At 42.4% G+C, this 17,537-nt stretch overlaps 1 protein-coding gene across 2 annotated transcripts in view; it reads right to left on the bottom strand.

Moving 5' to 3' along the window:
- The window catches only part of LOC140486056 (ankyrin repeat and SOCS box protein 9-like), a 57,320-nt gene that overhangs the window by 20,886 nt on the left and 18,897 nt on the right, over positions 1 to 17,537 (bottom strand). Inside the window, exons 1-3 of one of the 2 annotated variants that reach the window (XM_072584650.1) lie at positions 10,821 to 10,882; positions 10,596 to 10,711; positions 3,062 to 3,141 (exon numbers count right to left, since the gene is read on the bottom strand). In XM_072584650.1, coding sequence (XP_072440751.1) covers positions 3,062 to 3,141; positions 10,596 to 10,677 — 162 coding nt within the window. In that variant the 5' untranslated portion in view covers positions 10,678 to 10,711; positions 10,821 to 10,882. Of the gene's footprint in view, positions 1 to 3,061; positions 3,142 to 10,595; positions 10,712 to 10,820; positions 10,883 to 17,537 lie in introns of those variants that run through there. The other variant, XM_072584651.1, reaches the window with a different exon arrangement.

Here is a 17,537-nt window from a genome sequence, read left to right on the forward strand (position 1 = left end):
CAGCAAGGGCTGTACTGAAATATCAATCCATATTACCAGCTGAAATCCTGAAATTGGTTTTGAGCTGACAGACTGACTGTGAATGTGTCATCACTGAAGTCAAACTGTGTTTGATTTTTAAAACATCTTTACTGTAACTTTGCTCATTTCAGTCAAATTTCCACAGGTCTGATGGTTGGATTTAGGGATTCTTAAATGGAGCAGGAAACCACATAACTAATTTTCATTTTGGGAAATACTGTAGTGGTGGGCACGTTGTTGGAGGGAATCCTGAGGGACAGGACATACATCTATTTGGAAAGGCAAGGACTGATTCGGGATAGTAAACATGGCTTTGTGCGTGTGAAATCATGTCTCACAAACTTGATTGAGTTTTTTGAAGAAATAACAAAGAGGATTGATGAGGGCAGAGCAGGAGACGTGATCTATATGGACTTCAGTAAGGCGTTCGACAAGGTTCCCCATGGGAGACTGATTAGCAAGGTTAGATCTCATGGAATACAGGGAGAACTAGCCATTTGGATACAGAACTGGCTCAAAGGTAGAAGACAGAGGGTGGTGGTGGAGGGTTGTTTTTCAGACTGGAGGCCTGTGACCAGTGGAGTGCCACAATGATCGGTGCTGGGCCCTCTACTTTTTGTCATTTACATAAATGATTTGGATGCGAGCATAAGAGGTACAGTTAGTAAGTTTGCAGATGACACCAAAATTGGAGGTGTAGTGGACAGCAAAGAGGGTTACCTCAGATTACAACAGGATCTGGACCAGATGGGCCAATGGGCTGAGAAGTGGCAGATCCAGTTTAATTCAGATAAATGCGAGGTGCTGCATTTTGGGAAAGCAAATCTTACCAGGATTTATACACTTAATGGTAAGGTCCTAGGGAGTGTTGCTGAACAAAGACACCTTGGAGTGCAGGTTCTTAGCTCCTTGAAAGTGGAGTCACAGGTAGATAGGATAGTGAAGGCAGCGTTTGGTATGCTTTCCTTTATCGGTCAGAGTATTGAGCACAGGAGTTGGGAGGTCATGTTGCGGCTGTACAGGACATTGATTAGGTCACTGTTGGAATGTTGCGTGCAATTCTGGTCTCCTTCCTATCAAGATGTTGTGAAACTTGAAAGGGCTCAGAAAAGATTTACAAGGATGTTGCCAGGGTTGGAGGATTTGAGCTACAGGGAGGGCTGAACAGGCTGGGGCTGTTATCCCTGGAGCGTCGGAGGCGGAGGAGTGACCTTATAGAGGTTTACAAAATTATGAGGGACATGGATAGGATAAATAGACAAAGTCTTTTTCCTGGGGTCGCGGAGTCCAGAACTAGAGGGCATAGGTTTAGGGTGAGAGGGGAAAGATATAAAAGAGACCTAAGGGGCAATGTTTTCACGCAGAGGGTGGTACGTGTATGGAATGAGCTGCCAGAGGATGTGGTGCATGCTGGTACAATTGCAACATTTAAGCGGCATTTGGATGGGTATATGAATAGGAAGGGTTTGGAGGGATATGGGCTGGGCACTGGCAGGTGGGACTAGATTGGGTTGGGATATCTGGTCGGCATGGACGGGTTGGACCGAAGGGTCTGTTTCAATGCTGTACATCTCTGACTCTAAAGCTTCATATTACTGCAAATCCAGTCTGAGGCAAACAGGAATGGTTATTCTAATCCTTTAGAGGATACTCCCTATCTGGACGGTACAGACACTACATTTCTCTTCAATTAAGCAGGTTTGATAACAATATTGATTGTCACAGGTTTCTAAAAAAAATTGTAAAATATTAATTTTCCAATGTTTAAATGAAGATTTATCAAAAAAAATTCTTCACAATATAAAAAAGACGACATCTGTACCATCAAAATTATTTGTACATTAAAAACTGAAAGAACTACAAATGCTGTAAATCACAATCAGAAGCTGCTGGAAAAGTACAGCAAGTCTGACTGCTTCTCTGAAGGAGTCAAAGCTGGCATTTTTTCGGGTCCGGTAAACTCCCAATGTGAATATTTTGATGTACTTGATGTCCATCTCTACTGCTAGTCTCCAATGGGTTGGAAGTTCTTGAGATCTTGGGCTTTGCATCAGATACCACGATCCCTCTCCAAATAAGGGTCACCGGACCCAAAATGTTAACTCTGATCTCTCTTCACAGACGCTGTCAGACCTGCTGAGCTTTTCCAGCAACTTGTTTTTGCTTCTCATTTGTATATTAATTAGATTTGAGAATTTCAACGTTCAATAGCTTGCTGTATTTTTGGAACATAGTCTCATGAATAAGTTAATCGCTGGAGTCCCTTTAGTAAGCTAAAAATGACGAGGATGACAGGAAGAAACAGTGAGGGATCATGGTATCGGACACAAAGCCGAAGATCTCAACAACCTCCAACCCATTGGAGACTAACAGTAGAGGTAGACATCAAGTACATCAAAATATTCACATTGGAATAGGAGGCAGATTACAAAAGCTTTACTCTGTAGCAACTGTGTTGTACAAGACCTGGGAGTATTTGATGTTATGAAGGAAAATACTTTGACTACAGGATCCAGGTCTAGTGTACACCTGGAATTTTGAGACATGATGGATGACAGTCCCTCTGCGTTTGGAGCATGGAAATGGAGCATCAACCTTTTGAGTCCTTCAAATGGAAATAGGATTTCTCTCTCTCAATCTGATCAGCAGAAGGTTCAAAGATTTTTTTATGGGCAATTCTCGTAATGTCGATGATGCACTTTCCTAACAGTGCAGTAAAACAGCATGTAATACAAACATTATGGCAGCCTCTTACATAAGTTAGGAGAAAGCAGTTGATTGCAATAGTAATGAGAATTGGAAGATGACATTGAGACACTGAAGGAAAAGGTAATGTGTAATATTTTATGTATATATACACACATACTGGCAGATACTGCAAAGCTAATTAGCTCACAATGATTTCATTCAAACAAGTCCTGAAAAGGATAAAACAAAGTATTTAAATATGTCTCTACTGTAGTTTGCTATAACTGCAGTAAAGTCAGAATAAAAAGGTTATTATTTAATATTTAATTATTTATTATTATTATTATATTACCTGGCTGATGAGTTGTTGGAGTGAGCAGAGACGTCCATGAATAGCAGCATCATGCAGTGGGGACCAGTCTGATGCAGTGTCTAAAATCCACAAGGTAAGTCAGGGAAACTCAGAGCAAAATACGAGACAGAACCAAGCAAATAACCACTGTCAGCAGAGCTCAAAAACCGTGGGTTAACAAAGTCATTGTGTTGCACTGAGCAGGGCTACGAACATGGAGCATGTGTTTAAAATGAGATTTATCATTGTAAAGACGAATGCTGCTAGCAATTTCCATTGGAATGTTTGGTGTTATATTTATTTTTAAAAGTAGAAACTCTAAGTTTGAAACTAATGTGGCTGATCATTCCCAATGATTCAGGTGAGATTTTCCTACAGATCAGACAAAGGATGGAAATCCTGCTATATTTGAACATTTGATTGCACTTATGGTTAAATAAATTAAAAACGTAAACAGGAAACAAATCACAAAATGCAAGTGCCACAGTAGTGTGTAGCTGAAGGATAGTTAAATAAACCTACTTTAAATTATAGTAATATCAATCTTTTGTCAGCAGTAAAAATGTAGTTTGATCAGTGAGACAGGCAAATGAATTTGCACTGTATTGTCACACATTCCCTGCACCAAGATTGCAGAGATGAAGAACTGAATTTCAAAGGCATGTAGAGACCCGCATTCCAGCCTGGACAGGATCTCAAAATGCCTCCAGAACAGTTCTGAATTTACAAGGGCCAGGCCAATAATGAGGTGTGGCGGAAGGAGAAATGTGGTTATCTTCAAATTGCTCCTTAAATGGCTTGTGAACAAACTTGCTGGTTTGGGATTGCAATTTTGATGTTCTCTCCCCGGATGTTCTGAACAGTCTTGTGCACGTCAGTGCCGAGGTGTCAGCTTTACCGTGGGGCCCAAGCCGTTTTGTTTTCAGATGAGATCTGATGAACCAACTAGCTTTGCTAAGGCAGTGAGCAGCCCCAAAATAGTTCTTGCCTGGTGCTGCTCCTGGCACCAGGCAGATAGCTTCCACCTGCTTAAGGTGTATGATTCCTCCAACAGAGTACCAAACTTCCTTCCTGTCCACCAGGCATTTGAAAATCCAGCCTGAAGATTGTTGTTTCCGATTTCTATAAAATGCTTCACTTATTGAGAGATGACATGGCATCTGTTAAATCCTGCATGACTGATGAAGCATCTGAAACTCCTGCCTACGTACACATGGAGATCCAGTATTTGATGTTAGGCATACATTGTCTTGACACACAGTATCAGACATGGGTTAAACAAAAGAATGGAAGGGTCCTGATAAGTGAAGGAAGTCTTTAAATATAGAAAGGGAAAGAGTTTACCAGGCTGATTCCAGGGATGGCGGGACTGATGTATGAGGAGAGATTGACTAGGTCAGGATTGTTTTCGCTGGAGTTCAGATGAATGGAGGGGGGATTCTCAGAGACTTATAAAATTCCAACAGGACTACACAGGATAGATTTAGGGAGGATGTTCCCGATCGTGGGTGTGTCTAGAACCAGGGGTCACAGTCTGAGTATTCCAGGAGGACCATTTAGGATGGAGATGAGGAGACAGTCCTTCGCCCGAAGAGTGGGGAGCCTGTGGAATTCATTAGCACAAGAAGTGATTGATGCCAAAACTTTGAATGTCTTCAAGAGGCGGCTCAAGAAAGCACTTGGGGTGAATGGGATCAAAAGTTATGGGGAGAAAGCCAGATTAGGCTATTGAGTTGGACGATCAGCCCTCATCACGATGAATTGTGAAGCAGGCTCAAAGGGCCAAATGGCCTCCTCTTGCTTCTATTTTCTATGTTTCTATTTTTAACACTCCGTGGGAGCATCTGAAAAAATGCTTTCTGAAAATCTAAATAAACAACAGGGCAAGAGTCCACTTTACTCATAATGTGTCAAGGTTTAGCAGACATTATCTTCCCCTTCAAAACTCTTCCCAAATTCTTAAGTTAGTGTAATAAAGCTCCTCCTCAGGCCTATCTACTGTCACATTCCACATTCCTCCCCATCTTATAATGCCTTCTGATTTGTAAGAGAGGAGCAAGTGGACACATCCTACGTTCTGCCCCACCACTAAAGATATCAATGTTGATGCAGCAACTGAAGGAGGAAGACAGTGAAAATATAATGGACAGAACATTTTTCTTTCCATTGGTTCAGCCGTGGTGAAAAAATAATTGTGAAAAGTTGGCAAGAGGGGTGGAATAAAGTCAAACGTTTAACGGTGGAGGAAGTTACAGAGAATTAGACAGTCAGGCCAAGGTATGGTTTGACGACAAATTTGGCCATCGTAATGGTTTTAATGTGGAAAGTTGTGGAAGGGAGTCAGGTGGGGAAGTTTCATTTTAGGGGAAGGTGTAATGACATCTTCAGCCAGAACTCAGTCAATGCCATGATGCCAATATAATTATCCCATGGATCAAAGGCCTTCACAGAACAAATACTCTGGATGGTAATGCAGAGAGAGTGCTGATTCAATCACTTAGCCTGGAGGGTCAGCAGTAAGAAGGTGGTGGACACTGGGACAAGATCAGTCCTCAGTCAGCACACATGGTGGCAATGTCACTAAATAAGCAGGACAGGGAAGTTAGCTTTGCTGCTTTTAAAAGCCCAATTGCCATTTGCAGGATAGTCCTATGGTCAGAATACATTCTCCTGTCTTGAGTCTTCTGCATGTTCCTGTCGTAGTCTGCAGCCATCATGCCCCACACACAAACTTGTGTCCTACATTTCTCCTTTTACCACTTTGAACTTGACCATCAAATTGAATATAAAAAGGAAATGCTGCCAATTTGAAACAAAAAGAGAAATTGCTAGAAACACTCAGTGCATCCAGCAACATCTGTAGACAGACAAGCATCACCCGTCCTTTTGCCCAGATTCTAACTCTCTCTGAATTGATGCGCAAGATTTTTGAATAAAAAAAGTTTTGGAAAAGCCAAGTGTCCTCCGAATATATGCATCTGATGCAGATAAATAATCATTTTCTATTGGGAAGTTGATTCTATGGGGGAATTTTGTCATCCAAGAAAAGACAGGAGAAGTTCAGAGCACGAATTAAATTGGTTTAAAAAAATGGGATATTTAGCCATAGCCTGTTTTCAATGGTCTGGGAAATTGGAGCATAAGGAGGATGACAACAGATGAACACAGCAGCTACGTGTATTCCCAGAGCCGCTGGTGGTCTGGACATTGCAAATTGCAGATGGCAACCAAACCATCTGCCATGGCCCCTTTCCAAATGCCCCCCAACCACCCTCAAGCCAAGGGTCCCCCAAATGCTCTATCAAGCAGATGCAAATCTAAAGCAGGGCAGTACAGTGGCTCAGTGGTTAGCACTGCTGTCTCACAGCACCAGGGACCTGGGTTCAATTCTAGCCTCAGGCGACGGTGTGTAGAGTTTGCAGCTTTTCTGCATAGGTCTCCTCCAGGTGCTCCGGTTTCCTCCCACAGTCCAAAGATGTGCAAGTTAGCAGAACTGACCATGAAAAATTTCCCACAGTGTTAAGTGCATTAGTCGAGGGGAGAGTCGTCTGGGTGGGTTACTCTCTGAAGCATCAGTATGGACTCGTTGGGCCAAATGGCCTGTTTCCACACTATAAGGAAACTAATTTTTAAAAAATTAAAAATCCCAAGGTACTATTTTACAGAAGAATGGGGGAGTCTTTTTTTTTTTCCCCTAATGCCCTGGCCAATAGTTATAACAATGAGTAAATCTCAAAGATGCTTCATCACCTGTAACACACCCTGAAGTCACAGGTTGTGAAAGACGACAGCATAAGTACAAAACGGCAAGAAAACATTGAATTGGATGACATTGACTTTTCTAAATTTCTATTGAAACCTATTGAAACTACAACTGATCTTGGAGATACCTGTTGGGAGAGGTCACAGCACAGAAACAGATAAGTGAATAGTTTTAAGTGTAGCCTTGCTGGAAATCTACAATAGTTATTAGAGTTGACTCTTTCTTGACTATGTGTTTTATTGAATTAACTCTCTTAAGTTGTAAGTATTAAGTTAGCCAGGAGCAGTGTTTTGTAGAGGGATAGGACAGTGCTATTTCCTGGGTCTGTAGATTGAAAGAAGCAAAAATGGCCCTTAGTAGAGTGATATCCTTTTCTTGTCAGATGTGGGAGTTTAGGGAGAGTTTACATGTTACTGAGGATTATATCTGCCATAAATGCTGTTGGTTGTGAATCCTGTCAGATGGCATGGATTGGTTGGACTGACAGTTAGAGGCAATGAGAAATTTACAAGAGCTAGGGGCTGTGATGGATGGCAGTTATAGGAAGGAGAAAAAGCACAGCTACAATCACATAGATGGGTTAACTCCAGGAAAGCTAAGAGGTAGGCAGGTAATGCAGGAGCCTTCTGTGGCTATCCCCATTTCAAACAAGTATGCTATTTTGGATGACTAGAGAAATTGAGGGTGTGGTTAAGAAAAAGAAGGAAGTATGTGTCAGGTATAGACAGGATAGATCGAGTGAATCCTTAAAAGAGTACAAAGGCAGTCGGAGTATACTTAAGAGGGAAATCAGGAGGGCTAAGAGGGGACATGAAATGGCTTTGGCAAATAGCGTTTAGGAGAGTCCAAAGGGTTTTTACCAATATATTGAGGACAAAAGGGCCCCTCAAAGTTTAGCAAGGTGGCCTTTGTGTGGAGCTTCAGGAGATGGGGAGATACTAAACGAGTATTTTGCATTAGTGTTTACTGTGGAGAAAGACATGAAAGATATAGAATGCTGGGAAATAGATGATAACATCTCTGTAACATGGACATTTTTAAGGAGGAAGTGCTGAATACCTTGAAATGCATAAAGGTGGTAAATCCCCAGGACCTGATCAGGTGTATCCTAGAATTCTGGAGAAGTGAGGGAAGTGATTGCTGGGCTCCTTGCTGAGATATTTGTATCGTTGATAGTCACAGGTGAGGTGCTGGAAGACTGGAGGTTGGCAAACGTGGTGCCACAGTTTAAGAAAGGTGGAAAGAACAAGCCAGGGAATTATAGACCAGTGAGCCTGATGTCAGTGGTGGGCAAGTTGTTGGAGGGAATCTTGAGGGACAAGATGTACTTGTACTTGGAAAGGCAAGGACTGATTAGGGATATTCAACATGGCTTTGTGTGTGGGAAATCATGTCTCACAAACTTAAAGTTTTTTGAAGAAGTAACAAAGAAGATTGATGAGGATAGAGTGGTGGATGTAATCTAGATGGACTTCAGTAAGGCATTCTACAAGGTTCCCCATGGAAGGCTATTTAGCAAGGTTAGATACCATGGAATATAGGGAGAACTAGCTATTTGGATACAGAACTCGCTCAAAGGTATAAGACAGAGGGTTCTGATGGAGGGTTGTTTTTCAGACTGGAGGCCTGTGACCAGTGGTGTGCCACAAGGATTGGTGCTGGGTCCACTACATTTCATCATTTATGTAAATGATTTGGATGTGAACAGAGGCATTGTTAGTAAGTTTGCAGATGACACTAAAATTGGAGGTGTAGTGGACAGCGAAAAAAGTTACCTCATTACAACAGGATCTTGACCAGATACGCCAATGGGCTGAGGAGTGGCAGATGGAGTTTAATTCAGATAAATGCGAAGTGCTACATTTTGGGAAAGTAATCTTAGCAGGACTTATACACTTAATGGTAAGGTCCTAGGAAGTGTTACTAAACAAACAGACCTCGGAGTGCAGGTTCATAGCTCCTTGAAAGTGGAGTCACAGGTAGATAGGATAGTAAAGAAGGCGTTTGGTATGCTTTCCGTTATTGGTCAGAGTATTGAGTACAGGAGTTGGGAGGTCATACTGCGACTGTACAGGACATTGGTTAGGTCACTGTTGGAATGTTGCATGCAATCCTGGTCTCCTTCCTATTGGAAAGATGTTGTGAAACTTGAAAGGGTTCAGAAAAGATTTACAAGGATGTTGCCAGGGTTGAAGGATTTGAGCCACAGGAAAGGTTGAATATGCTGGGGATGTTTTCCCTGAAGTGTCAGAGGCTAAGGGGTGAACTTAGAGGTTTATAAAATCATGAGGGGTATGGATAGGATTAATAGACAAAATTATTTTCCCTGGAGTGGGGCAAGTCCTGAACTAGAGGGCATAGGTTTAGGGTGAGAGGGTGGAGTTATAAAAGGGACCTAAGGGGCAACCTTTTCATGCAGAGGGAGGTACGTGTATGGAATGAGCTGCCAGAGGATGTGGTGAAGGCTGGTACAATTTAAACATTTAAAAGGCACCTGGATGGGTATATGAATAGGAAGGGTTTGGAGGGATATAGGCCGGGTGGGACTAGATTAGGTTGGAATATCTGGTTAGCATAGATGGGTTGGAACCAAGGGTCTGTTTCTGTGCTGTATGACTCTAACTTGAGGTAATTTGGTCAATTTACCATTGCATTTGAGGCAGCAACTGGAATTAAATTGTTCCAAACTATTCATATTCACTAGTTGAGCTTTTACTTAAAATGACTTTTGTCTTTCCTATAAAATAAATGAAGTCTGGGATCCAAACTATGAGTGACCACCCTGTGACTACAACATTCTGCCTTTGTCAGAGGAATTGGGACAGCACACATTTAAATGGTGACTTTCAGCCCAATTATTTCAAACACACATTTAACTAATGGTGTCAAGAAAAGAAAAACAACTTGCCTTGATATGTATATTTTGACCTAAAATCTTGGAACTCTCCCTTTAATAGTAAAACTCTTCCCACCTACACCAAATAGGTTCATGAAGGAAGCTCACTGCCACACTCTGGGGCAACTGGGAGGTGGTGGGGGGTGGGGTCGGTGAGACAATACATGCTAAGCACAAACTTGCTGTGTCGGAATCAATGGAAAAGCAAAATAAACTTGCAGTGCAGGCAAACATAATGCTGCCTTAAAACAGCCTGAACCAGACTGCAGAAAACTCAATTACTTTGAAGAGCAACTACACCCTTCAAATTATTTACGACCACAAGTGCAAGTGGAACTGGGACAGAACTGTGGTTTATAGAATGATTGGTTTTAAAGCCAGTGATGCCCACACCACACGAATAAATAAACTGTTTCACAAACCTGGGACATCCCAAAGTGCTCAACTTCCAAAGTATTTTTAAAGTGCAGTCACTGATGTAAACACCACAGCCCTGCATAGTTTTGAGACAGTGAAGGGGATAAATGTTTGGCTGGCACACATAATTCTTGTTCATTGGGATCGAGGGTATTTTACATCCATTTCAGATAGGGCCTCAGTCCAATATCTTATCTGAACGATGGGAGTGCAGCACTCATTGTTACAGAGGAATGCCAGCCTGGATTTTTTTCTGTGATCATCTCCAGCTGGGAACCCCTAACTTACAAGCTACAGGGTCTGACCTGACCAAGCGTTTTCCCACAGAACAGTTGAAACAGGAAGCAGACTGTGTTCTTCTTGTACATTACTCTCTCAAAGAGAGCTACCATTAAAAGCACAACGATCTGAATTGCAACACTCAGTTTTCCTTGTTACTTATAAAGTAATTGACTTACCACTCATCAATGGGTTGGAGATATACTCCCTATACAGACCCCCTCCTGTAGCCTCTGGCTGCCTGTTTTCATTCTCAGTCATCCTTCACCAGAAATGTAGCTGCATTTTACATTATCTTGAGAGAAAGGAGAGTCATAAATTTTACATCTTAAAGTGATACAACTGCCAGGAAACGGTGGCAAGGTTTAAGCTCCAAGTCTTTACAGTACTTGATGCTCCATTACCTGAACGAAGCCAGTAACAGCTGTGCCTGTGCTGGTGAACTGAATGCTCAACAACCCTGAACACTGGTAGCACACATGATGAAACTTCCTGTGTCAGAGCCAATCAATGGAAAAGCAGAATAAACTTGCAGAGCAGGCAAACCTAACGCCTAAAAACAAGTTTTAGCGAATCAGGCTGCAGGACAGCCAGTAAACCTGATTGCTTTGAAGAGTAACCAAACTCTTCAAATTATTTAAAGCCTCGAAGCAGGTGGAACTGGGACACATACAGGCAGACTGACCTATACAGAATCATTTTTTTTTAAAAAAGGTAAGTGTCTCACATCCCACCAAGATGACCAATTCTCATGGACTAAAATAGAGGACGTTATGATTATGTGACCACAGTGAAGGGTTGCAACTGACTGTGAGAATGGGCCTAAGCGTGCAGTGGGATGGGCGAGTTCTGAGAGGCTATAACTGCAAAGGGTAGAGGAGCAGGGATGAAATCAAAATCAATTAATTCTTGCAACTTATCTTGATTAGATTCCCTACAGTGTGAAAACAGGCCCTTCGGCCCAACAAGTCCACACCGACCCTCCAAAGAGGAACCATTCCCTATATTTATCGCGAACTAATGTGCCTAACACTATGGGCAATTTAGCATGGCCAATTCACCTGGCATGCACATCTTTGGACTGGGGGAGGAAACCGGAGCACCCGGAGGAAACCCACGCAGACACGGGGAGAATGTCTGTGTGGAGTTTGCACAGTCACCCGAGGCAGGATTTGAACCTGGGTCCCTGGCACTGCAAGGCAGCAGTGCTAACCACTGAGCCACCGTGCTGTCCTTGATGAGGCAGAATATCATTACCTACCTGCTGGCCCTTTCATTCACCAGCAGTCGTTCTCAGGTCGCTCAAACTCACTCTGGAGATAGGATCAGTCTATCACAACATGTACAGATATGGGACAAAAGGTAATCCCTGCACCCCACAAAAAGAACTCACGATAACATCAAAATAAAGGATAATCAGTTAATATATAGTGCAGTTGGCTACCTTGCATTGAGTGATTCAGGGCACCACTCATATCCGATATTTCAGATACAATATCCGTGTGCTTCTTGAACCCTTGGTGCTTAATCTATATGCCCCGCCATGACACCGGTCTTTGTCTGCTTGGAGATAGACTAGAGCCAAGAACCACCAAGGAGCATGGGATGACTTGCTGGAGTGGAGTCTCCATGGACCGAATGAAATTTTATTTACAAAGAACGAATGAAATGCAAAATGGCGAGTGACACACACTGATCCAACTCATCTTGTGTACTTCAAAATGGAGGTCCACTATAACCTATATGTTTGCTTTCCAATATCACTGATTCCATACAGTTATTTTTCCCCAGGTAAGGTAAGGTGGGGTTTTCAGGTCCAGGGCTGGTAGCCCCAAGTCATGTGAACAAAGAAAGAATAAAAGGCCGACACTGAAAGGATAGCGTGTGTACGGGTTGTAGGACAGAGAAGCAACATTGCAGGGTGGGAGGGGAAACGTTGGGGGTTGACCTCTATTCAGAATCTGAAGGTCAGGTCTCATACAGTTGTCTGGAATGCCATCCCCACCCCCCACTGGTCCCAACATTCTGCTTCATCCCTCTTTCCTAGTTCTACAGCCTTGCCAGAACATCCCCACCTAGGGCACCAGCACTATCCCACCAGCAGTACACAGAAATATAGGAGGGGGGAACAGCAGTATGGAAGACACTCGCTTCCTGACTCCCCAAAGCCTGTCCACCATCTGCAAAGCACAAGTCAGGAGTGCGATGGAACATTCCCCACTTACCTGGATGAGTGTAGCTCCAATAACACAAGAAGCTTGACAACATCCAGGACAAAGCAGCATGCTTAGTTGGCACCACATCCACAAGCATCCACTCTCTGGACCATCGATGCTCAGTAGCAGCAGTGTGTACTCGCTGCAAGTTATACTGCAGAAATTCAAAGATCCTCAGACAGCATCTTCCAAACCCATGATCACTTCCATCTAAAAGGACAAGGGCAGCAGATACATGCTAACACCACCAGCTTCAAGTCCCCCTCCAAGTCATGCATCATCCTGACTTGGAAATATATCGCTGTTCCTTCACTGTCGCTGAGCCACAATCTTGGAACTCCCCCCCCCTAATGGCATTGTGGGTCAACCCACATCAGGTGGACTGCAGTGGTTCAAGAGACAGCTCACCACCACCTTCTCAAGGCTGAGGGATAGTCAGTAAATGCTGACCAGCCAGCGACGCCCATATCCTACAAATGAATAAAATTAAATTAACCCTTCCCCACCATTCAATGTGATCGTGGCTGATCATTGAGCTCAATAACCTAATCCCACCCACCACACCCCTCCCTCATATCCCTTTACCCGAACTGTACCTACCTCCTTCTTGAAAGCACAAATGTTTTGGCCTCAACCACTTTCTGTGGCCGTGAATTCCACAGGCTCACCACTCTCTGGGTGAAGAAATGTCTCATCTCAATCCTAAAACATTTACCCTTTATCCTTAAACTATGACTCCTGGTTCTAGACAACTTCACCATGGGGAAGCTCACTTTCTGAACTAGTCCTGTTGGCCTCATTATGTCTCCTCAGAAATCCTGGCTACATGGTGTACGCTGCTTTAATTTGGAAAAGATCCAACTCACAATCCACAAACAAGTTAGAAAAAGTGACAGGTTAGAAATGTTCTACAGTACAAATGTTTCAGAGAATTCAAGTTGAACTAGAAACAACAATAAATCCAAAGGTAGCACTGCCTGGTCTTAGCAGCAGCAAGAGGAAGGAATTGAGTGACTAAAAACGGCCAGGTTAAAGAATTTAAGCTGCTTGTAGTCCTACTGCAGAAGTGATACTCCCAGGCCTGACAAGGAAGGCTTCTGCCTCTACAGACCGAAACAAACACACTGCCTCACTGTCACACCTGATGCCCTCATCCTCATGTAATGACCGACGTGCTGCAGGTCCCAAGCTGTGACCCACTGACATTGAGCCTGTACTCTGAACCACCTCTCTAGCTAAAGGTGGTGAAGATTTATTTAAGCAAGGCTCTGCTGTTAAGGTCGCTAGGTCTCCAAACCTTTGCCTCTTTATCTGATACAGCTGGGGCTTCTCTGACTCCCACTCATGCCTTCCCCCCCCCACCCCCCGCCCCCACCCCCATTAATACACAGGTCCTGTTACGTACACATTCTGCACCATGATTCCAGGTGTGATAATTCTAAATGCATGCTTTCCGTTTTACACATCTTTCTGTCATAACGTGTGTTTTGCCAGCACGAATTGGTTAGAACACGACTGGTGAATTGTAAACGTTGTTTGGAATAACTTTCTACTGAACAGGTATAGTGATTTTCTGTAGTGATCTTCTACACGCGATCCTCTATCGTGCAAGTTTGCAGAGGAACACAACTGTCACGTTATAGACAAACGCTCTGTACTGTATTTTGATGAAAGTTTCCTGTCCTTGCCTTTCAGCTCTCCTGATACTAGATGGCGCTGAAACTCCACAGCACTACCTGCTCTTCCAGGCAACATCCTGTCACTGAAACCCAAAGCCTGTTGTTTCATCCAGTGTTGCCCTCTCAGGTGAGGGCTCCTGCTGTTTGAGTGTACCCTCCCAAGTCAGTTACTATATTTCAGCAGCCGTGTTCACATGTATTTAGGAATCCATTAATTCAACTCTAGGTTTTTGGGAGATTTGGACCCAATTAATGTCCATAATACTTCATGTAAGTTATCAGAAGCAGACTCATTTTGATGTGTATCTCTAGTTCTGACACCCAGGGCAGATGTAGAGGTAAAGTACACATTACAAATTGAAACTACAAACTGTTGTTGCTGTTCTTGGGAAAGCGAATGTCGAAAAAAAAACTTGTACAAGCAGGGCTGACAGAACCAAGCAGCAGGTTCAGTGGGTTCTGTTAAAGGTAGCCTTATGTTATGAAGATGGGGGTTTACCGGACACAGCACCAAGTGTTCTCGAGAAGGTAACAATCTAACAATTGGCCAAACAACTTGATTAGCTTGTTGCCTGGAGACAAAAACAAATTCAAATTTGACCAGTTTAAATTATACCCCGAAAAATATCAAACTACAATCCAATTTGAATTGAGTACATTGACAATCTCAAAAGCCAATGACACAATCTGATGCTCTCGGAAAACTGAACTGTTGAGAGGAGAACTGCCCAGCATGGAAAAAGACTGCCTGAGGCAAAAAAAAGCTCTCTTAAAAGTACCTTTAATCGATCAGTGACCTGTGAAGCAGAATCCCTAAAAAGAAGAAAAGACAACACAGGAAGACCCAAATAGAAGAAACAAAAGCTGCCTGGTTTTCAGATAAGGAGTCTTGTTTTGTAAATCTTAATTGGGAGTTTTATCAGACTAGTATTGTTGAAGGAAAGGTAACAGGTAGGTTAGAGTAAGGAATTGTAAATCTTTGTTAGTTAATTATTCTTTGTTATACTTTAAGAAAAAAAAAGTTGTTAATTTTTATTTTGAATAGTTCTTGGCCACTCGAATTTTTACAGATTACTGCACAGGATAAATCTTTTCTGTGTTGGTTTTAAATTAAGTAAGAGGGTTTGCCCCGTGCCGTAACACCTGTGACATAACTAATATAATTAACTTTTCAACATCAAAACTTCATTGGTTACAGGCAAGCACAATGCTAGAGCTCAGAAGATTTTTATCCTGAAGATCATTTTCCTTTGTGTCTATGCGATCTCATTGTATTTAAGAGCTTAACTGTATTTGAATGAACTCACTGCATATCTCCCTTTGACTTTTCTTCATTACTCAATACTCATTATTCAAGACTCAATACTGTCATACTGGAATGCAACAGAAATGCAATATATATCTGAAGGAGACGTTAGAAGTTAGAAAAAAGTAAATACACATTGTATTCAAATCTGAGAAGACAGTGGGTCACAAATTTATTAACCACAAATCAATAGAAAACAACTGAGCAGATGCGTAATTTATTTCCCTACAATAAAGTTCACTGGAGTAATGGAGGGTGTATTTTCCAAAGAGGTGCAGCATAATACCTAATTCTCTCTATTTTACATGGCTAACTTCAGATCAGTTACATGGATGAATGTGTGTTTGAACAAAAACATGGGGGATTTAATATGAGCATGTTGTGTTTACCCAGGGACATGTTTAAATTAGATAGATTAGATTCCCTACAGTATGGAAACAGGCCGTTCGGCCCAAAAAGTCCACACCTACCCTCCGAAGAGTAACCCACCCAGACCCATTCCCCCACATTTACCCCTGACTAATGCATCTAACACTATGGGCAATTTAGCATGGCTAGTTCACCTGACCTGCACATCTTTGACTGTGGGAGGAAACCGGAGCACCCGGAGGAAACCCACGCAGACACGGGGAGAATGTGCAAACTCCACACAGACAGTCACCCAAGGTTGGAATCGAACCCAGGTTCCTGGTGCTGTGAGGCAACAGTGCTAAGCACTGTGCCACCGTGCAGTACCTCAATGTTTACACAGTTACATTCAGAAGCATCATGTCCCACTCATGCAGTCACATGATCAAAATTTTACATGGAGTTCTATATAAAATGTCACCTCTCAGATTAACTATTCAGCATGGGGCTGTGGATGTTTGTAAGTTGTCCATCTTGCCTGTGACAACTGTTCTCAAGCAATTCAAAACTAATCCTACTTCCTGATCCACTCCACAACACTATCTTCATCCAATTCAAATATTGAACTAATTACCTCAAAAGATGCAACAATTTCAATCTCACTATGCCCTTTGGCAAAACATTCACTCTTTCAACAATCCTCTGTGCAAAAATATTTCACTTTTCTTCAATCTCTTAGTGACTATTTTAACGTTAACATTACCTGTTTATTTGTACGCTAGATTCCTATTTCAAAAATGATGTTAAAAAAGGAACAGCTTGAACTAAAACAAAGAATTATGAATGCTGGAGAAACTCTGTAGGCCTGGCATCTGTGGAGAGAAAGCAGAGTTCATGCAGTGACCCAGAAGTTTCCCCAGCAATTTCTACTTTTGTAACAGCTATAGCTGACTGCATTTAAGGAACTATATAAATAATTTGGATGTGAACATAGCAGGTATGGTTAGTAAGCTTGCAGATAACAACAAAATTGATGGTGTAGCGGATAGCAAAGGTTACCTCAGAGTACAATGGAACCTTTATCAGGTGGGCAAATGGGCCAAGGAGTGGCAGATAGACTTTAATTTAGATACATTTGGTATTACATTTTGGTACAGCAAATCAGGGCATTACTTACACAGTTTAAGGGAGGGCACTGAGCAGTATTGCTGAATGAGGAGACCAAGGGGCGCAGGTGCATAGTTCCTTGAAACTATGGAGAGGTAATGCCATTATCATTGGATGGTTAGTCAAGAGATAGGTAATGTTCAGGGACTGGAGTTTGAATCCCACCAGGGCAGATGGTGGAATTTGAATTGAATAAAAATCTGGAATTCAGAGTCTAATGATGACCATGTCAGAGAAAAATCCATCTGGTTCACTAATTTCCTTTAAGGAAACAAAACTGCCATCCTTAACTGGTCTGGTCTCAAGCTTACTCCACACCCAACTTAATGTGGTTGAAACTGAACTGCCCTCTGAGCAATTAGGGATGGGCAAAAAATACTGGCCTAACCAGCGATGCCCACATCC

The sequence above is a fragment of the Chiloscyllium punctatum genome, chromosome 15, assembly GCF_047496795.1.
Source record: "Chiloscyllium punctatum isolate Juve2018m chromosome 15, sChiPun1.3, whole genome shotgun sequence".
Taxonomy (NCBI): Eukaryota; Metazoa; Chordata; class Chondrichthyes; order Orectolobiformes; family Hemiscylliidae; genus Chiloscyllium; species Chiloscyllium punctatum.